The sequence below is a fragment of the Eupeodes corollae genome, chromosome 3 (assembly GCF_945859685.1).
Source record: "Eupeodes corollae chromosome 3, idEupCoro1.1, whole genome shotgun sequence".
In the NCBI taxonomy this organism is placed as follows: Eukaryota; Metazoa; Arthropoda; class Insecta; order Diptera; family Syrphidae; genus Eupeodes; species Eupeodes corollae.
This window is the reverse complement of record NC_079149.1, coordinates 50,096,956-50,119,747: the sequence shown is the minus strand read 5'-3', so window position 1 is coordinate 50,119,747 and position 22,792 is coordinate 50,096,956. Positions and strand designations below refer to the sequence as shown.

The 22,792-nt window shown below is 33.7% G+C and overlaps 1 protein-coding gene across 2 annotated transcripts; it reads right to left on the bottom strand.

Annotated features, from left to right (window-relative positions):
- Positions 1-14,393: 14,393 nt before the first annotated feature.
- Positions 14,394-17,420, bottom strand: LOC129952718 (odorant receptor 42a-like). 2 transcript variants are annotated; one of them, XM_056065517.1, is made up of 3 exons: positions 16,667-17,420; positions 16,002-16,359; positions 14,394-14,640 (listed from the first exon to the last, which is right to left on the bottom strand). In XM_056065517.1, the coding sequence occupies exons 1-3, from the start codon at positions 17,389-17,391 to the stop codon at positions 14,593-14,595; spliced, it is 1,131 nt and encodes a 376-aa protein (XP_055921492.1). In that variant the 5' UTR covers positions 17,392-17,420; the 3' UTR covers positions 14,394-14,592. The 2 variants fall into 2 exon arrangements, with proteins under 2 accessions (XP_055921492.1, XP_055921493.1); XM_056065518.1 differs by lacking the exon at positions 14,394-14,640 and having other exon boundaries at positions 16,025-16,108; positions 16,179-16,359.
- Between the last annotated feature and the right edge of the window lie 5,372 nt (positions 17,421-22,792).

The window sequence follows — 22,792 nt, the reverse complement described above, 5'->3', positions numbered from 1 at the left end:
AATCACCGATATGGGAATATATATGTATAAGTTCGTCTATAGAGTGTAGACAACTGCTTTGCAAACACAGTTCATCCATTAGATATACATAAACAGCAAAAGTTAGTCTTCCCTTGGGACAGTTAAACTTTCTCCAGGCAAATTCATCCTCTTTTTCTGTATAACAACGATAAGTTCTGAACCAAAACAAAACAAAATTGTCTACACTCGTCGGTGTAGCCTCTTTTAAGTTGTACTTTTTTTCAAAACTATTTGTTTGATCCTTATATTGGGTGAAAGGGACTTTTTTGTTTCATTATGAAATGATGATGTATCGCCTAAAAATTAGTAATCCTTTGAAATATTCTTTTGCTCTCCTTTCATACACCCAATGTCATCTGGTTGAGCATACATTATTTTATTTTCTAGTTTGTAGTTGTTTAAACTTTAGTCCTTTCGATTGTATAATAGACTCAAATAAATTTAAAGAATAATTTTGGATTGAGTTTTAAAATTGTCCTTAAGTACAATTTTAAAATATTGGATAAATAAACTATCGTTGTAATTAATAAAGCTCCAAAAGAAGCTTAATTAAAAATACAGGGTAATCTATTCTGCGGTTTCAAAAGTAAACGTAAATAAAATATAAAATACTTTTCATGATATTTCCTTTATAAAGGGTTTTTCAATAAGGACGAGTAAATGCTGAAATGGAATAAAACAGGCTGTTTGTAAGGTATTAACAAAATTATTTTTTATTTGAAAGGCGCATGTATGCCATTAATTCTGCAATATTCCCGCCTTGAATTTTAACGGTGGCACGGATCCGAGTGGCCCAATTCAATCAATGACTCTTCCGCATAGAATGGGGCTGAATTTGAGCGGTGGTCAGTCGATTGTGGTTTCTTTGCATAGACTTGCGACTACAAGAAGCCACAAAGGAAAAAGTCTATCGGGGTCAAATCGCGCGAACTTGGTGGCCGATTCACATCACCCCTGCGAGACATAACCCTTTCTTCAAATCGTTCATGCAAAATATCAATCGTGATGTTTGCTGTGTGACACGTAGTGCCGTCCTGCTGGAACAACATGTTGTCTAGGTCCATATGGTTCAATTTGGGCCATAAGAAATTGGTTATCATCGTTATGACCGCCTCACTAACCCCGTTTTCAAAAAAGTACAGACCAATTACTCCGCCGGACCAAAATCCACACCAAATGGTAACTTTTCGATGATGCCGTCCCATAAACGGCAATTTTGTTTGTTAACACAGCCATTCATCCAAAAATACGCCTCGTCACTAAAGAGGATATTTTGGCCAAAATTGGGATCCTCTTGCAAACCATTTGAAGCCCAGTCAGCGAACAAACGGCGGCGTTGTCTTTGGTCATGAACTTTGAGCTCTTGGGTCAGTTGGATGTACCGGTGTAGTCTCAAGTCCCGACGCAAAATTCGCCAAGTTGAAGTCTGCGAAAGGGCCAGATCTTGTGCACGGCGAGGAATAGACTACCTCAAGTTCTTCTGAACACGGGACGCGGCGATGTTCACGGCCAATCTTGCGTTCCTTGAATGTATGGAAGTTGGCTGATTGTTAACTGAACCGGTCGTCTCAAATAAGGCCACAAAACGTTGAAGAGTCGACTGTGATGGGCCATCACGTCTAAGATAAAATGGGCGCAATTCGCGCAACGTTTACGTTAACGAACACTCATTTGGATAATAAGTTTTATCATTTGACCTTGCTGTTCAATCAATAAATAAAAGGACAACAGATGCAACATTTGACAAGAAGAATCCTGTTACCATTTGGAGGAAATAAGCTCAGCAGTAATAGAAGATTTTTCTTTAGATTCACGCACAATTGAAAAGAATACACCGAGCGACCTAACTCTAACAAAGGTCATTCACTGTGTCCAAGTGGGATGGCCAAACGGAAAACTAGAAACGAATAGCTCCTTATTACCTTATTTTCGCAGAAGATTCTCTTTTGAAATTACTAATAACGTTCTTCTCTTCAACAGTGAACGTCTTCGAGTAGTAATTCCGACAAAACTACAACCGAAGGTTTTGGTGCTTCTTCATAGAGGACACTGGGTACTTACCCGCATGAAAAAAAAATCCCTACGATATTGCTGGTGGCCCAGCATCGATGATGTCATCACAAAAACAGTTTCCAATTGTATTGCGTGTCAAAGAAATGCAAATAACTCACCACGAAAGTACACCAACTTGCAGGTAACTGAAGAAGTGTGGTAAAAAATACACATGGGTTGTTGTCGACTCAAATTCGAATTTCAACTTTGTCGTTCGAATGTGATCTACCACGTCCAAGGCAACAATCAAAGCGTTACGATCAATTTTCGCATTAGAAGGGCTTCCGAAAGCATTATTATCTGATAAGGGCAGTCAGTTCACCTCGAATGAGTTCAAAGTTAGCTGCCGTAGCAATGCAAATAAACACCTTACATCAGCGCCTCTTAATCCAGAATCCAATGCAGCTGCGAAAAGAATGGTACGGACTTTTAAGACTGCACTTCGAAAATTTTGGTGGACACAGCAAATGGGACGAGGCTCTTTTGGTTTTTCTATCCACATATCGTTCCACACCAGATGAAGACCAGCCAAAAAGCTCCATGGAAGACAACATGGAACTATTCTCTCTGCAATGATCCCTGAAGCCAGCAATTCAGTTACTACATTCAAGACTTAATTCACTTTTGGTGAACCGGCTATCAATCTATCATACGCCAGTACCAACGTAAACAAAAATGGATTCCTGCAGTGTTACAAAGAAATTTAGGAAGGAGAATGTATCTCGTACGAGCTAGCACAGGGACATTCCGAAGCCATCAAAACCAAATGAAATTTTGTTTTCCAACTGACAGTTGTTACAGTTAATCATCAAGTTTGATCTTTACACATTTTCACAACAAAGATATTGACCAAAAAGAATTTGAATGATGATCAACAGAATTTAAGTGACAACGATATTAAATTCGTCTTCACCTTCAGCAAATGTCAATCTGGAATCATCACAGACGAATTTGAATCCAGATAAGAATTCCAGAGCGACTCCGAAAACAGGTCGTACGGTATTCAAACTAAGTGAGGGACAGTTGATATATTCTGGCAACTCTGTTGCTGCTGTCAAACGATGACAACTTCAACTTTTCGCCGCCTTTTTTGGCGATAAATTTTTACTTCTGTTCCGCCTTCAGGGTTGATCACACCCAACTCGAATTAAAATATAAATCTTTAAATAAATTTAAGTTTAACCATTTTCAACCGTCTTTTGATTTCGGGTACTAAATTTTTCACCCAACGAGTGAGAAATGTGCTTCGTACTTTAGAAAATTATATACCCATACGGCGTAGCTACGACGTTGTGAGGTGGACTTTATATGCATGTAGGTGTAGTTCCGAATGCAAAATACGTCATAATGTGCCGTGAGACAGTTTTAATTCCTGAGAATGACCAGAAATCGGAACTTTCCTGAGAACGACTAGAAATGGGCACATTCGGGCCTTTATCAACACTTTCGTAAATGTCAGACTTCTAACTAAAACAAAAATTGGCTTAACAACTTAATTTGACAGATGTCGAATCCCAGCCCTATAAGCCGTTTTATTCAATCAAGTGACATTGAGTGTATAGTTAAACAAACCCAATGTCGCTTATTCAGTATTCATTATAAGAAGGAAATTAATATGACCCGAAAGACGGATATTTTTTCATAGTGGGCTACAACAAAATATATATTCAAACACAATTATAATCCTTTTGACAACATTTTTTTCTTTGTGATGATTCAACCTAATCATGCAGATGATAAATTATTTATGTAGGAACGCTGAGGAAAACGCTACATACATATTTTTTTATAATCTTATATAAAAAGGAACCTAAAGGACCAAAAACCAAAAAGAATAACCGCAAAAGAGTTATAAATTCATGATGTTCCCGATCCTATGAGTATATCCTTTAGGGATTTTCATTTTTCCTCCAGAATTTAAAAAAAAGCACAAAGGTAGGTAAAACCAAATACCGACCAAAAAATCACCCAAAGCTAAATCCAAAAAAGAATTTAGTGCCCTTTTATAGGTACACCTACTCCTACGTCAAACAAAAAAGGCGACTTAATAAATCATCAGAGACTCTGTTCAGTGAGTATGGTGCAATTAGTACGAGTGGTATCCTTATTTTCGTATAAATACACAAACATATATCCTGTAGGATAAAGTGGTTGGCTAAATGTCAGGCAATGTGTAGTAGTCATTAGTAATGTGTACTTTGGTCACTCTCTAGATGATTTTGTTTGGAAAAGGCGGATTTGTAAAGACCCTATGTGATGTCTTGACAAATGAAGAGATGTCCTTTATTCAAGTATATGACCATCTGTGTGGTGTTTAAAACATAAAGTAGACTAGCACGTTCGCCTAGAAACAAATTGGTATTGTACTCTGGTTAGTGATTTTTTTTTTCAAAGTGGAATTGCTTTTAAAGCTATTTATAATTCATTACATTTTAGGGTTTTTGCTTTATCTTTAGGGGTTTCTTTTATGGTTTAGTAGTAATAATAGTGTTGTTGGTAAACGACGATGCTGCGTGTTCTAGTTGCAAAAATTAAGCCAAGAAATAAAAAATTAATTTCTTAAAAAAAAATATTACAAGTGCTTTAAACTTTACGTAATGTGTACAAACAAAAATAGAGGAAATATTTTTTTTTGATTCATAAAATAAATAAAACAAAAATTGACACGCCGAATTGAACAATACTGGGTTTTCGTGCTTATTAATGTGCATTGAAACATTGTTGTTACTATTCTCTAAAAATCAGGCTTGTAATTTTAGCAAATGTCTTTCGGTGGGTGGTGTTAAAATAAAAGTGATGGTAAATAAAGTATTCGGTCCAAAGGCAAAACTAATACTTAGTTCAAACAAATATATTCAACATATTAATAAAGACTACAGAAAATTTTATATTTGAATAGAAGGAGACCTTCGGATAGTAAAAGGTACAGGATTGGGCTCAAAATGAAGAAATTTCGGTCAGCTTGAAATCGTAGAGCTTACCTCTGATGAAAAAAACTAGCACATTAAAATCGGCAATACCTGAAAAAACTAACGCTTTTCGCGCATTTGACAGTTCTTGCCATGTTTCGTTCAGACCTCAAAGGCCTCAAACTTGGATTATTTATAAGGCTAATGTCATAAATACCTAAAACAAAAATTGGATCTACAGAATTCAAGGGAACGGCTCTTTCTGTCCAAATTGTCAAATTACATTGAAGGATAGTTAAGATGTCAATAGATTAAAAAATCTTTACAAAATGAGATATTTTTGAAATTTCAAAATTCATGTTCTTTGGTAAATTGGTCCAAAGCAGAAAAATAGCCCTTGTTTACTATTATTAACTTCCCATAGGAAGTTATTGTAATGGGTCCGATTTGTCAAAATGAAAATTTTGATATTTCTCGAAGTTTCAAGGTCAATAGAGTGGAAATAAAAGTTTTTTAGAGATATGTCTGTGCATGCGTGTATACGTACATTCGCGACGTTTTTTCGTCGTCCATAGCTCAAGAGCGAGATGACATATCGACTTCAAATAAATTTTGTTATACGGATAATAATGAAGAAAGGGCTCAAGTAAATTGCGTGGGTGGTTTTATTTACCATAAAAGGTGAAAATGTTGTTTAACCCTAAATATCTTAGAAACTAAAAACACTAGAGACTTAAATTAAGTTTAATATAATATAATGTATCGTGATACCAAACCATATTTTTGGAAAAAAATCCAATTAACGTTTTTTTTTATAAATCAAAATAACTGAACAAAAATTGTCACCTCGGAAACTTTACGAATACAAAATGATTTTATCTCCAAATAATTGTGTGCAACGAAATATAAAGTTTAAAGATCAGGTAAAATTTGGAGAAAATCGAGGTGACATTTTTTTTTTATAAAAATAAAAACATGAAAAAAAAACATTACTCAAAGTTGGTAAAAATTGAATTTCGACTCAATTATCTTTTCAAAAGTTTAAGATATTGGCTTAAAATAAAATTTTTTTGAAATGAAAACAATATATCGCACGTTAAAAACAAAATAACAATTTTGACATCTGGTAATATTTTTCCAAAATACATACAAATCATTACTAAAACTTGTTAAATTCATTTTCGACACAAATATCTTTTCAAAAAATTAAGATATTGGCTTCAAACTTGTTTTTTTTGTTTCTTCAACCAGTACTTTTTTTTATAAAAATATTTGTTTTGGCAATCAGTAATTTTTTGGAAATTGAAAAAAAAATTGATGTTCGATTTTCTTTATTTCATGAATAAATAGAGGTATTGACTTGTTTTTGACATAAGATAATTTTTTTATTTATTTGTTCATATAGAAAATTCAAAGTTCCTAGAAATGTTACTAAAATTGGGTTTCGACTATAAATTTCGGGAACAAAATATTGTTAGTAATATTTCGTGTATCAAAATTTCACTTTAGAAACAAGGACTTCAAGTAATTGCAAAGAATGCATGAGTTCTCAAATGATTACAATAAATAAAATGCAGTCAATTGATTGGAGAATGAATGCAAACTTTAAAGCATTATTCACATGAGCACGACCAACGACTAACGACCAACGAATGAGCGAATATTCGTCGATTTTGACATTTCTTTCACATGAGAGTTTTTAATTCGTCGCGAATGAAGTTTGACTTTGACCATCGAAACCAAAACAAGAATGATTTCTTTAGCTTAAATACGAGCGATTATTTTATTCGTTTCGAGTGTGGATAATGTGGAACGCGAATAAAGTTTGACAGTTCGTACCAACTATAATTTTGTTTTCTTAAATTTATTAATATATGATATTGAAAAGTGAAAGTATGCATCATAAATCAAATAAAAACTAAATTACTATCGTTTTGTTAAGAATTTGTGTAAAAATATGTCTTCAAACGTATATAAACTCACATTTTGTAATTCATTCGTCGTTCGTTGGTCGCGTTCATGTGAATGCTGCTTAAGTTGAATTCAAAATATAGCATTCTTTTATAAGAAAAAATTAACTAGCTGACTAAGCGTTGTTGTGGCTAGCGTTTTTTGTGATATTACATTCTTGTACACTATTCGAACTGTAGGAGAAAACCATACATGGTCACCAACATTTGTAAAAAAACATGGCGGCCTTCATGACTGATTTTCTAATACCGTTACTGCTTATTACAATGAAATTATTATTTACGAACGAATATGAAAATATGAAAGCTCTTATACAAATTTACTGGTTTGGGATTTGAAGGGGAAGGATTTTTAACACAATTTATCAAAATTTTTCGCAAAGTTGATGTAAAGAAAAATCAATACAAAAGAAATTAATTTAAAATGTTTTATTATTTGTATTAAAATTTTGTAACAAATGAGTATATTACAAAGTTTTTAGTGCATAACATGTGACAGTTAAACTTATAAATAATCGAATAGTTTAAAATCCTTAAACAATAATATTTATTATTTTGAATTATAAATACTTTTAATTTCAATTTAATTTTATCAGTATAAAATATTTTTTGGTTAACCTGTCGTTCACTAAGCTTTCCATGAGAAAAACATGGACTTTCCAAATCTAAACCACAAATGTGGATTGTTTGGCATTGAGGCTCAGTTCTAGACATAGCAAAAGCTAAATGAATGGTAGAATCTGAAGGAATCACTGGAATACCTAGCAACAGGACCACTTTTTCCTTTGAACTATCCAGTTTAAATGGTTCAGTAATATTTCCGGTGATCTTTTTAATGACCAAACGTGTAGCTTTGTAGTGTGGATTCAAATTACTCATGAAACTAATATTTAGGTGAACCAATCTTTAATCGAAGATTATGTGGTGGCATTTCAGGTATAACTGTGAATTTAAAAATTCAATAGAAAAATATACACGATTGATTTAAAAGACTCCAGTTCGCCTGGTATAACAACTATTGTAATTGTAAGTTGATTTCGTCAACATTAACATTTTTGGCTGCCAAAATTGCCTTATGGCTGAGCCAGTTATGATTTAAGTAATTTCTCTGTATATCCCAAAAGGTACTCTGAATCAACTCAATTTTTCCTTTTTCAATACTTCGCCAAAAGACTGATTGTTTTACACATGCGTTTATCTCATCCGTGAAAGTAGAGCAAGGTATAACTGTAAAGCCTGTTCGAAAAGTTTTATTAAATCTGGCATAGTTCTGTTTAATGCAAAGTGGTTATGCTATTAAATTGTAGCTTATGCAAAACGTTTGGAAGTTTGGCAATGCGCCATCTATTGAATACTTACTCAATCCAGCTCCAAACAAAAATGGCAGATGTCTCCATCTATCGTTTGGAGCTGACAGATAGTTGTGACTGTCAAATAATACATACAAAACTTGCAATAAAATAATATTTCGATCATAAATGGAGATGTAAGCTATCCTATCTTTCAAGTTGGATCAAACTGCACAGTTTGTGACGTTATACAAAATTGGGAAGTGCAAATAAATAATTAAAAAATGAATATTGAAAAACTGAAAATTAACAATATTTGTCACCTCGATTATATTATAAACAAGACATGATAATATCTCCAGGATAATCTTATTCAACAAAGAATAATGTTTCTGACATCCGGTAAAATTTAAAACAAAAATTAAACGAACAAACTTGTAACAACTTTAAAAAAGAACTGTTTCTGAAAATTTAATTTCTTAAAAAATATAAAACTTAATTTATCTTATAAAATGTTGATGTTTAGAAAAAGTTAAAACAAAATCCAATCGACTGTTTTGTTTTGTTAAAAACTTACAAAAACACCAGACCAAATTGGTTTAACGTCCCGAAAAACTTGAAAAACAGCTTGATTGCATTCTTTACCAAGTTCTTCAAATGACGATTTGGCTTATTACAAGCAAATATAAATAGTTTACAATAAATTTAACTAATATAATACCCTTTCTGGTTATTTCTTATTTAAAGTCTATTTGGATTTTGTAAAATTAGAAACAACTTTCTATTATGGAGTTCATTACGACTTCATTTAAATTCAATCTTACAGTCTCATTTCAAACAAACGTAGCCATATATACCTATACATATATGTGGATAGAAATCTAAATTTGTATTCTTTTCGATTTCTCAATCAATTCTTGTAATCAGGGTTTTAGTTCACCATAATTCGAATAGTTTAGAATAGAATCCATGCATTTGAACCCAATGAACACGACCATTACTTCTCTTTGCTGCCATCCGGCCGCCATGACATATTTTAGTTCATATCCTCTCAACAGTTTTCGTTGATCTTTGGTATTTGGCAGTAACTGTTTGTGAAATTCTTGTGCTCGCGTTTGTCTCGAATTCGAAACCAATAAATTAATTAAAAATATTTATTTTCAATGTGCGGTAAAAAAAAGTTTAAACAAAGTGTGAAGTTAGTTGTTAAGTTAAATTTAATGCAATTAAAATATCGAATAATTGCGAGGTTAAGTGTTTTTTCTTGTAAAATGTGAATTACTGTTGAATTATTTGCTTTTTCATTCATTCCGTAGCTCGGTCATCGTCGGCAATCGTCGGTCGTCGTCGTCGTCGCGTCGCGTCGTCGGTTGATTGGTTGGTTTGTTCTGTAGTGTTGTTAATGTTAATTGGCGGTTTAATTTGAAAATTTGAATTCGGTTTCTTTAGTGTTAAGTGTTCTTTAGTGTTTGTGCAGTAAAAAGTAAATAAAAATAAAAGTTCGATTATTAAAAGAGGCGTGAATCATGAGGTGTCTCATATCGCGATCGGTCCCGGTTGTGCTAAAAAAGAAGTGAATTTTTGATGTCCCTTTTTTGAAAATATAATATGAATGAAAATGGGTAAGCAATTAAGCTAAGAACTTCAAGAATATATTGCAGTTTTAGCTATTTTCTGTAATGATATTTGAATAGTTTAAGTATTTTTGAAATATTTTTGTAGTTTATAATTTTATGCTTAAAATCTGTCGATTAAAATGACGGCGTTATAATATTTTATTTATGTGACGCCATGATATTTTTCACAACAAAAGTGTCACATTGATTTAGGAAAGTTCGTTTGTTTTGAAAGTTTGTTAAAATGTTTAATTACTCCTTTCATTAGAATCAAGAACCAAAAGTATTTAAAAGGAGCTTTAAAATATATGCAATGTACACATTTTAAGATATTTGGTTCTCCGTTTAAAAGAGTTTTTACTTTATGCTCCTGTACTGTTTATAAACTTGCCCTAATACATGCCTTATCCCTGATTTTAGTTTCTGATACTGCTGAATATTTCGAGTTTTTTGAGGCGTTAGCGAAGAATTGAAGATAATGCGTTCTTTATCTAGGGTTATCCTTTATGCGGTATCAAAAGTAAATTTAAAAACAGGCTGTGATGCGACCACTGATAACTTCCTACAAACCTACAAGCTTAAAAGTTTGTAGGTTTGTAGGTGCGTACTTTTTTTTTAGAATTTATTTTTGTATGAAAAAACGGACTGTTGGATTTTTATAAAAAATTAACTGAATATCGAACAAAATATTTTTTTTTGTGAGATAAAATAGTTTTGAAATAAATTTGAAGCCGATATTTTGAATTTTTGGATATTTGAGTCGAAAATCAATGTTTACCAACTTTTAGTATTGCTTTTTTTAGGTTTTATTTTTTGTAAGAAACTGTCGATTCGATTTTTTTCAAAATTTTACTGAATATTGAAAATAATATTTTTTATAAGATAAAATTAGTTAAAAGCTATAATTTTAGACTTTTAAAAAGATATTTTACCAACTTTGAGTACTTAGTGTTTTTTTAGGTTTTTATTTTTTATAAAAAAAAATTGTCAATTCGATTTTTCTCAAAACTTTACCTGATATCAAAAACGTTATTTTTCGTTGCACAAAATTGTTTTTGAGAAAAAATCATTCTGTATTCGAAAATTTTTGAGGTGAAAAATTTTAGTATCACGTTACAATATAGTATATAAAATTTAATACAAGTCTGTAGCGTTTTTGGTTCGTAAGGTGTTCAGGGTTAACCAAAATGTTCACCTTTTTTTTAAACTGCTATGGTAAAAAACAGCCCACACAATTTTCTTGAGAGCCCTTTCTGCATCTTTCTGCATTATCATCTGTATAATAATATTTATTTGAAGGTGATATCTCTTCTGGTTCTTGAGCTTTGGACGAGAGTAGAGTAGGGTATCCAGTGCCGCAGATGGGGTCGTGCGAAACGATCGTCTTATACACAGGCAAGCTGGATGTTGGACTTTATTTAGTTTGTCGGGGTTTACAGCTTTTTCTAAAGTATTTCACCATACTGCCAAGGGAGGTGTTGAAATTGTATAGGGAAGTCTGCGGATTTAATATTCCAATTTCTTGAAATTTCTCGAAAGGTGTGCAGATTTCAGAGAAGGTCTGGATATATCAAGGGTGATCTGGTCTAAGTTGCTGGAGCTGACAGCATCACTGCTGAACTATTTAAAGCAGCAGGCGATGACTTGGTAGAGAGCATGCACCAACTCATCTGCAAAATATGGTCGGAAGAAAGCATGCCCAATGATTGGAATCTCAGCACAGTTTGCACTAAACTTAAAAATAGAGACCCTCTAAATTGCGCCAACTACAGAGGCATCAGTCTCCTTAACGTTGCATACAAGATCCTCTCTGCCGTATTATGTGAACGTTTGAAGCCGTTCGTCAACAACCTGATAGGTCCATATCAGTGTGGCTTCAGACCAGGAAAGTCCACTATCGATCAAGTATTCACACTACGGCAGATCTTGGAAAAAACCCAGGAGCTTTAAATCGATACCCACCATCTCTTTATCGATTTCAAAGCCGCGTAAGACAGTATCCATAGGGAAGAGCACTACAGAGCAATGTCTAGTTTTGGCATCCCTGTCAAACTTATCCGTTTGTGCAGAATGACGATGGAGAATACACGTTGTTTTATCAAGGTCGGCAAAGATCTCACTGATGCATTTTTTTTTTTTTTTTTTTTATCCGATGGAAATCTTCAAAAGACACTCGGTAAGAATCGGTACCGAGTAGTGTGGGACTCTTACCGCACTAAAACCACCGATGAATCAGGACCAATCTATGAAAGATCGACAAATGATTTTTATTTCTTAATTTTTAGATCGCATTGGGGGAAGTTTAAGGTTATAACACTTTGTCTCGTACATTTAATACGGTCTCCATTTCAGAGTTAGTATGACTATGCAGTCGCTGATTGTGTGATACAGCGTGTTTCTTAACCACTTCTGTAACCATTTCAATTTGAAGGTCACGATGTAGATCGCTATTTCTTATATACCAAGGGGCATTTATTATTCCACGAAGGACCTTGCTTTGGAATTTTTGGATGGGTTCAGCATTTGTTTTCTTTGTACAGCCCCATAGTTGGATGCCATATGTCCAAACGGGTTTCAATACTTGCTTATATAACATTAGTTTGTTCTGGATAGATAGGTCAGAGTTCTTTCCTATTAACCAGTACATTTATCTGTACTTCAAGTTTAGTTCTTCTCTTTTCTTTTTGGTGTGTTGTTTCCATTTAAGCTTTGCATCCAAATTCATTTGGTATTTGGCGGTAAGTAAAAATTCTAGGAAAATCTGGGAATATCAAGGGACAGTCTTGAAATATAAATAGAGATCTAATATTTTTAATTCAGGTTTTGGAATATTAAGAAAAAAGTCTTAACATTTTTGCAACCCTCGAGTTTTCAAAAATATTAAGGAATATTTTGACATTTCTAAGTAGGTGTGCAGATTTCAGGGAAGGTCTTGAAATAGCAAGTGAGGTCTAAGATATTAATAAATAAATTATTTTCTTTTTTGTTATTTTTTATAAAATTATGGAAGAGGAAATTCCTTGAAAATAATACGCTTTAATTCAAACACCCCATTTTGGAGTGCGGGCCCAAAATATTGACGAGCTACGTGCAAAAGGTACTTATATACCATCAATAAAACATTGCAGTTTTTTGGCTCATTAACTTGAATTGGTTAAAAAATTCACGGCGGTTAACAATAGAACAAAACAAAACAATTAGTTGAAAATAATTAAAAAGTTAAAAGTCCATACTTGATCAGAAAGGTATACACCTACACAAACTTGAAATTTGAAAGAAGTTGAAGCAATGAGCAAACGATGAAGTTACAAAGCAGATTTTTAAGTTCTTCAACAATAGCAACAATAGCATAGATTGTAAGGTTAGAGAGTGACATTAATCCTCCAAAAATTCACTTTAAGTTGATTTTGTTCCAAATTAACACGTACTAACCCCACTGTCCGCTGCTGGCGAGACGACGACGACAATAGACGAGATAGAGACGAGTTATTACACCATGAACTTAAGCTAATGGACAAAACATGCAGAATGTGTCGGGATTTTGGTTGATTTAAATTTGTTATATGTGCACGTTGGCATCACCATCATCATCATTGGCGTCATCCTTTTGCAAGGTCGGAAAAAAAATAAAATAAAAGTTCTTCGCATATCCTGTGCACTCTGCCATCTCCACCGCCATCGCCACCCGGCCTGTAATTTGTTTAATGTGATTCTGCTGTTCTGTGGCGTGGCGTGCTTTTTGAGGTTTCCGTTCGCATCGTTGACTATACTGGAATGTACCCAAATACCAAAATGCAGGACCAAAAGCTAAAGCAAGAGATGTTAAGCAAATTTATATTTAAAAAAATGAGAGCCTTCCAATTGCCTCTAATGGCACTGGTCACTCTGGATAAGTGTATACAAGTACAAGTACAGCCAGAGCGTTCGGTCCATATGTACATCGATGAGATGCATGTTGGTGTAACAAAGCCTATGTTAGCTTGGTTTATGATGCTAGGGAGGATTAAGCAATAAACTTTTACTCCTTTTCTAGGATTGCTGATGGGTAAGTAATAAAGTCCAGAGATTAGTAAGTGAAACCAAATTGAAGCTATCGGCTTTCTCTTATACTCGTATGTATGTGTTTTTGCCTGCAATATACGCGCCAGACTAATGGCTAAAGCTTTTAGATGTTGATACTGCGGTACTGGCGGTTCTTCCGGTCATTTTGGAATAAACTATCAGACCGGAATACTATGTTAATGCAATTTACATTCGTCACCGACACATTGGGTTAGAGAGGAGGGAGATTTAGAGTAAAAGAACAAATATAAGGATAATAGACTTCTAGCGTCGGCGTTTTAGTTATTTCACAGACCGTTATTTTCTAACGACACAACGAGATTAAGAGTTGAATTTATGTAAAGTTAACTTACAAAAAAAAGTCAAAAATATTTATGGAGAAATATTGAGCAATTAGTCTTCACGGGCTCAAAAGCTGTCAGACAAATAGCGAGCATTTAGTTTAATTGTCACCAAAGTCATTTAAGTCGAAACTTCGAAAAATAATAAGCATTTTTGACATCAATTTTAAATTTATTCTCTTTTCTATTAAAGTTAAGCTCCTTTTAAATCTTGTCTTTGTTTGTTTTTAAATTCTGATTTGACAGATCGTGTGTTTTTTATTATGATTTGACAGATCGTGTGTGTTTTTGAGATGAAATCGTTTCCAAGTTCAGTTTCCCAAAAGTTATATTTAAAAACTTGAGAGAAGAGTAAATATTGAAAAAGATAAACGGATAAGCTGAAATAAAAAGAACTTTAATAACTTTTTCACATTTTAAGATATACGTACATAAATGATGTTTGCCTGCAAATTTTCCATCTAATTTTAAAATTGATAAACATCCTGTTTATAGAGGATTTTCCAATAACAGGTTTCATCTTGAATAGCCCTAAGCTTGTGCAGCTGTCAGTTTTGACATTTAACAAGCAGAAATTACGTTATTAGTAAACATGAACTTCACACGCTTCAATAACGCACACTATTTTAGAATTTACTGCAGAAATGATGAAAATTTATAAATCACAGTTTGTACCGCTAAAAAAATGTTCAGCCCTTCGTGAGGCAACTTCTAACATTTATGGTAATTTTAAAAAAAAGGAATTTCTTGAAAAAGTGATCACAATTGGTCACTGAAGTCTTGTGGCAACGTCAGACATTTTTCTCTGGGGCTCCAAAATTGATTTAAGATCTTAAATATAGAAATTTGCAATTATCAGTAAAATACAGTAGAACATTTTAGATTTAGATATAGAAGATATGGTCTATAATCGTAGCCTTAGCTTGACCTTTTTCAATCATTCATTTCTCTTAAGAAATTCAAAACGCAATCTGTTATTGAAAAGCCCTTTATAATTAACAACTTTTAATACACGTGTTTTGTTGGAAAATCTATCAATAGTATAGTAGGATCTTACACGAATAACAAAAACAATATCCGCAGTATGAATACTACCGATAAAAGTTAAAGAAGAATCTAACTACGGATGGATTTTGTTATTATACGAGTCTCCAATAGATATTATGTGATTTCGTTCTCAAATGTTGGTACGCTTGATATTGCATTTATATCTCGATGGCTGTGTTCGTTGCGTAGTTGTGCATTTGGAATCATTTGTTTTTCATTGGGGGAAAGCTTAAAGCTTCCTTCAACACTACATGTTAATGTAGTAGTCTACAAACAAACCCCCTTTTTAAAGTTCTTATTTTATGTCAAATTGTTTGGGTAACACTTCGAAATCTCAATTTTCAGATCTGTTTGGTTAAGACTTCGAAATCTCAGTTTCCAGATGATTTCTTACCATTTCTTCTTGAAAATTGTCCATTTTAGTTTTTTTTGCTGAAGTTAATTTTAATTTTTGGTTTTCTCAAAACTTTTTTCTATGTGTGTGTTTTTTTTTTAAATTATTATTCTGACGGGTCTTCTTTCAGTTGTACCAATTTTTTAATACAAAAACCTGGCTACTGAGGATGGGTTTTCTTGGTAATTTTCTATTATACTATTTATAGAATACCAAAAAAACACGCGTAATGTCAAATAAATACTGGGTTAAATTTACCGGCAAATATCATACTTTTAAACTTATTAGTCTATTTCTTACACCCATGAAAGTTGGTAATGATATTGGTATCATATTTCCAGCCGTTATAGAATTTGGTTTTTGTGTATGTTGCATAAATATTATGACAGCTTTACGAAACTTCACATCTTGATCCATCCAATTGCAAGAATACACTGCTGTTGTGAGATTTGTACTGGCTTCCATTATTTCACTTACCAAATAACAACATGGTAGAACTTCAATTAGGATCGACGTGAGGTAACAAAATGAGGTCACTTTGAATGAAAGGTCATCGAAGATACAAAAACAAAGTGCTGTTATACATAAAACAAAAGCGGCTACAACAAATTGAATAAAAATGGTGGCCGAAACAACTGGACTCAAGGTGTAAAAGTAGCTGAAGGGAAAAGTATACAAAAATATAAAAATCCGTGGAAAGTATTTTGACTGCTTGATTGGAAAGTTTAGAAAAATGAGATCTCGCAATTTTCAATCTATCTGAGTTGTACAAATTTTGTGTAAACAGTCTTGACATTTTTAAGCAAATGCCACATTCACTTATGTAATGAGCACTCACGACATGAGCGCCATTTTCTTTTGAAAAAGCAAAATCGAACAGAACTAAATGGAAGTCTTTGCTGGTTCCACTTAGAGATCTCATTATTCTGAGCTTGTCCAAAGTGCAGCACAAATTTGATCCTTACTCAAGCGTATTCCTGTGATCATTGACACAACGAATCAGTTCACAGTAGTTCTCTTCCGTAGTTTTTGCTCCATTGTCATGGCCAATGTTCGAGATTCTCTTGGCCAAACACTGAATATGCCCCAGGATCACATAAATGTAAAACACCGAATAAATATCCGTTGTCAAATTCATCATGCACTGAACACACGAATCAAACAATTGATACCCAAACGCAACCACATACAAAGTCCTCGAAGATCTCCAATCGAACGGGAGCCAACCCTCCAACATTAGCCTTCCAGCAAGAGCCGCTGAAATACCATAAGTTCCAACAGTTGACCAAAAGAGCACTAGATAAACAATAAATAGTCGCTGACAATTCCGAACAACTTGTTCCATATACATCCTGCCGACAGGATCTTCTTCAACTCGATTGTCCAGTTCCTTGAGATATTGATGGGACTTCAATAAATTCTTACGATAAATCAACAAAACCCACATTTGTAGAGAACAAGCAGCAAGTTCAAAGCTTGTCGACATATTCCTCATAAGTTCGGCAAAAGATTCCACAAAGAATCCTTGAACTATGAGTTGTAAGGGAGCTAACAAAGTTACAGCAATGTTAATAAACACCGAATATAATATGTAGAGATTTTTATTTATAGCAAACGGATGGATTCCGAAGAAACTCCAATAACGCCAGACACTGCTAAAAGCCACAGTTGTATCTAATTTCATTACCATAATGACGAAATGTTTCGAATGTATTGTTATTTGTTTTGAGGACTACAGGAATAACCATAATACTTGGGTATTTATATACAGCCTTTAATGAGGCAACATAATTAATAATTCATATGGGAAAACGATATGTTAAGCTTACCTTAATGATACATATTTAATTTAAATCTTAAGTCATGCAAATAAGGTTATGGTGTACTTATGTTGGTGGAATTAAAGATTTATGAGGAAAAGCACAATGAAATGGATCTTGAGGGAAACCATTATACAATAATTGTTCTAGAAAGATTGATTTCTAATTAAAACCTCATCATAATAAAGTTTTAATTCGCTGTTTTTTAAGCCTACAAAAATGTATAAACGTTTTTGAAATAAGAAAATTTAATACGCAGTTAATTAAAGGTAAGGAAATCATTGTAAATTGTATTCTTTCCCTTGAATAGTGAGTTTAGCTGGATACTTGCAGCTATTTGACCACAAGCTTTAGCTTCAATTTTGCATAAAGGGTAAGCAGCCACATCCAAACATTGTTTAAATGCAATAAAATTAACAAATTAAAATTTCTTTAAGTGTAATTGTTAAATTATAAAGAAATTATGAATCACAATTTCGTTTAAATGGTTGTCTCCAGATTGTCGGCATAACATCGGGCATTCATGGTTGACAAAATAACTTGGAATATTGGTACTCTAAGTATCGATTGTACGATGGACTTAAGGGTCCTAGAAATCCTTGTGTTCAATTTCAGTAAACAAAGAGGGTAAACTGCGATCCACCCTGATAACTTTCCATACCTGCCCGTCTGTCTATTTTAGAAAACTTTAATCAAATATTATATTATTGAGAACTCAATAGGTTATATGCAAAAAGATGAGTTTAAGCTCTTTACTCACTTTTCTGAGAACTTTCTTAGAGTGGTATGCAAAAAAAATACAGAGACCGAGATCGATCTCAACCTATGTTCGAACTCAAAGTGTTGAAATCTATCTTTCGACGAAAGCTCTATATGAGAAAGTTCTAGTTTTAATATGCAAACAGCAAATTGCAAAAGATCGATCTCACAAATTGTTGAGGATGGGTTTTCTCTTACTCAGTTGATAAACAACTATCAAAATGGATGAGTTTCTGAATAATTTCGATAAAAATCGTGTTTATAAAAATAGAAGATATCCAATTGTGTGAAGGTTTTTGAAAATTGTATAGATTTAGTGAAACAGGTGTGCAATTATTGACAGATGATTTTGTGGGCAAAACCCTGGTGGTGCTTTCACTCTTCAAGAAAAAAATGAGGATTTTTCTGCGTAGGAGATCCTGGATTTCAAAACGGTGTTGGTGAAGACATTGGTGTTAATCAATCAACGATATCGAGGGTGGTACAGCAAGTCGCAACAAAAATTGCAAGCCGTGCAACTCATTGGATCATATTCCCACACACTTCTGAAGAAATAGAAGAAGCTTAAAGGTTATGGATCTATTAATTCAATATTGTTTTTATTTGGATCTTGAAGAAGTTGAAGGATGTTATATTGGTGCTGGTTGGCCCCTTGAGGATCTTCGGAAAGATAGCATGAGCCCAATAGATGACTTAATGTGATGGAGTTGTTGCATTTTGGGCATATCGGGGGAGGCTCCTTTTTTAATAGGTGTTGTTGAGTAATGTGGGTGTGCCCAATACGTAGCCGAATGAAAATTTTAGCAATTATAATGGATTCATGTTTAGTGTTCAAAATAGCTTTTAAAACAGAAAGATTATCAGAACAGATAATCCATTTCCCTCTAGTATGTGAAAACTTTTTAACTGCTTCATAAATGGCTTCAGAATACTGAAGCTGTATTAGGAAGGATGCCTTGAAAGATAGTTGATCCATCATGCGCTGTTACGGCAAAGGATGTACTAATGGGAGTTTTTGCACCATCAGTGTAAAGGAATGTCCAACCTTTAGATGTAAGGTCATTGAATGTTTCGAGAAATAACATTTTATAAATTGTATTGCTGGTATATTCTTTGGGAAAATCATGCAGGTGTAGTAGGATGGACGATGTATTCAGGTTTCAAGGTGGTGTGGAAGGCGTGTATTTAGTAAATCGTTTGAAATTAATTTCAAATCTGTTTGCCATCTTTATTGTGTTTTGTATAGCTGAAGGAATTCGTCTTTGCCGTTTGTGTTTTAAAGCTAGGGCAACATCTTTGTCGATTATTGATCCAGTTTGAAAACATAACTTGAAAGTAAGTTTTAGTGCCATTTCTAAATATCTTTCTTCAACTGTGGGTAGTCCGGCTTCGACAAGAATATTTTTGATAGGGCTTGTGGTGTAAGCTCCAATGCTTATTCTAGCGGCTTGATGATAAGTTGGTTTGAATATATTTTTTGTAGATTTTGGACAAGAACCATAAATAGCTAAAGCATAATCTATCTTACTTAGTATTAAAGTTTTGGTGATATAACAGAGAGTGTTTACATGAACGTTGCTTTTTTTTGAGGAAAGATACTTAATAATGTTGAGCCTAGAGGCTAGTGATTTTTAAAGAGCGTAACAGTTTGGTTTCCAGTTGTATCTATTGTTAACAATAAGACCTAGTATACTTAGATTAAGAACATTTTCATGTATGCATCATCGGCATATACACAATGATCTTAATCCTTATATTTAGATATTAAAATGATAAGCTCATCAAAAGCGATGGCAAAGAGAATAACCCAGAGAGGAGATCCTTGGGGGATTCCATTCTCAAGGGATACTGTTTTTGAAAATGTGTTGCCAATTTTGACACAGAATTTTCTGTTGGTTAGGAAGGATTTAATATATTTGAACATTTTAGGACCAATTCCCCATTCCTTAATTTTTTTTTAACACGAGATGAATTCCTAGGCGATCAAAAGCTTTCTCGAAATCGAGTGCTAGAATAGAAACGTGATTTCTTGCGGATAGTGCATTTGATATTACATGATCTAGGTAGAGTAGAGCGTCCATACAACCTCTTTTAGGTTTGAATGCAACTTGTTTTAAACTCATAAGATTTTTTGATTCAGTGAACCAAAGGATACGGGTGGCTTTTATTTTTTCTAAAATTTTTGATAAGCATGGTAGCAAGGAAATAGGACGGTATCCGTCAACTCTATCAATTTCTTTTTTTGGTTTATGAATCGGCAAAACACATGCTGTTTTCCAACTTTGGGGTATAATTCCTTTATCTAAAATGTTGTTATAAAGACCGATCAGTCTAACTTTGACTGCTTCTGGTAGGTTTTTGATTATTGGGTAGGAAATCTTATCTCTGCCAGGTGTTTTCCCGCTTACCCTTGACAAACAGCTTTCAAATTCTATTAAAGAAATATCTTTTTCGATATGTTTTGCGGATGAATTTGTTGGGTGATCTGGGGTTAAGGCTAAGGATTCAAATTTTGTTTGTTTAAAGATAGAAGAAAAATTTGAGTCTTTGGAGCTATCCGACCAAGTGTTAGCAAAAATGTCACAAATCTCATTTATTGAACAAATAGTGCCGTTTGGAGTTGTGATGGAAACTATGTTTTTAGTGGTTGTTGTGCCTGTTATGGATCTTATATTTTGCCAAACTTTGCTCGTGGGTGTATTTGGATTAATTTGGGCTGTGGAATTTTCAAAGCTATTTAATTTACAGATCTTTAGATGCCTTCTAAAAATTGCATTGGCTTTTTTATATGCTATTAGATTAACTTGAGTAGGATTTTTCTTAAAAGCCCTCCAAGTTAAAACTTTTACTGCTCTAAGTCGAGCAAGTTCCGGATTCCACCACGGCACGTTTCGTTTGGATTTGAGAGGTGAGGATTGGGGTATAGAGTCATTAGCAGCGCTACGTATACCTTTAAGTAATACTGCGGCTTCTCTATTTACACAAGAATATTGCTGTTTTGATAACCTAAGATTGATTATATTTCTAAATTTTTCCCATTTAGCATGATCAGTTTTATATTTTACAATATGTTTGTTACTGTTGCTAGTATATGAAAATAAGGCTAATTTGGTAAAAATAGGGAAATGATCGCTATTATGTAAATCATCTAGAATGAACCACGGTACTTTAGGTAAAATTTCAGCCGAACAACAGGTAAGATCAATATGTGTGAATGTTCCGTGGGTAGAAAAATGGGTTGGGGATCCATCGTTAAGAATTGCAAGGTCGGAATAATGTAGTTATAAATTCCTCGAAATTAGTTTTGGAGGAGCCCCAAAGAACAGACCGAGAGTTAACGTCGCCAGTAAAAATATACGGCGGATTTACTTGATGAATAGTATTTTCAAGATCGCTTTTACTAAACGCTTGATCGGGTGGAATGTACAATGTACATAGATATTATGGTGAATCTAGTATCCATACGGATTTCCAATGCTGTCGCGATAATGTTAGATCGCATTGGGATGTGTGTGTGAGGAATGTTATTTTTAATAAGCAAAGCAACACCGTGCTTTGCAGTGACATTACATGGAAGATTGCTGAAGTATCCGATGTATGGTTTGGGTGCTTTAGGTTTAGCTTGAGTTGGAAAGTGAGTTTCTTGTATGGATATTATGTCTGGAATGTGGTCTCTGATCAAAAGATTAAGCTCATTGGCGTTGTTAATGAAACCTTTCATGTTCCATTGCATTATAGTGAGATTATTGTTGGAGAGAGATTTAGTATTGTTGTTGTTATGGTGATTATGTATGTGTCGATGCCTGCACTTGCTATGGAGGTGACAGCTCCAGCCACTGGTGGATTGGTCTGTATTCCCCACAGCAAGTAAAGGCATCGACGTATTGTTTGCTGATAGTTGCTTAGAGTTATGCGGGTTCATATTTATCTGTTTTTGAATTAGAAGTTACATTTAAATTTTGATTTTTTTGTGATGAATCGGTATTTTGTGAAAAATTTCTTTCAGAAGTTGGATTTTGAATAGAAGATAAGGGTGTTGTTGTTGTTGTTGTTGTCGTTGATGATGTGTGATATTGTAGTGTAGTGTCAGTTGGTGTGGTGAATTTGGAGAGAGGTAAATGGGATGGTAAATTTGTTTCGATTTGATTTGTCTGGAAAGAAGAGTTGAAGAGCATGGGATCATCTGATTTAATTAAAAGAGAAGAAGAATCTGAAGAGAAAGAATTTGAAATGATGTTGTTGTTGATCTGCAGAGTTAACTATTGAGGGTAACGAATTAATTGGTTTGTTGAGGGAGGGTATTTGGGGAGGGGTCTCGGTAGCTTGTTAAGCTCTTTCGGAGTAAGATTTTGTTAAAGAAAAGGCTTGAGTTGATGTTTGTTGGCTGTAAAGACGTTTTGCCTCAGCCATGAAGCACTTATTTTTTGTTTTGATTTTAAGAGTTTCCTTACTTTGCACATATTTTGGACATGATTTTGAGTTGGATGGGTGTTTGTCAAGGCAGTTTGCGCA

Bases quoted from the DNA above. Each gene is read 5' to 3' on its own strand.
- LOC129952718 (XM_056065517.1), bottom strand. From the start codon at position 17,391: ATGGTAATGAAATTAGATACAACTGTGGCTTTTAGCAGTGTCTGGCGT. The intron at 16,360-16,666 runs GTAAGGATCAAA...TTTTCCCTTCAG, and splicing joins GATCACAGGAATACGCTTGA to CTACTTTTACACCTTGAGTC. The intron at 14,641-16,001 runs GTAAGAAATAGA...TTTTTATTTCAG, and splicing joins CATTACCAACTTTCATGGGT to CTTATCCGTTTATCTTTTTC.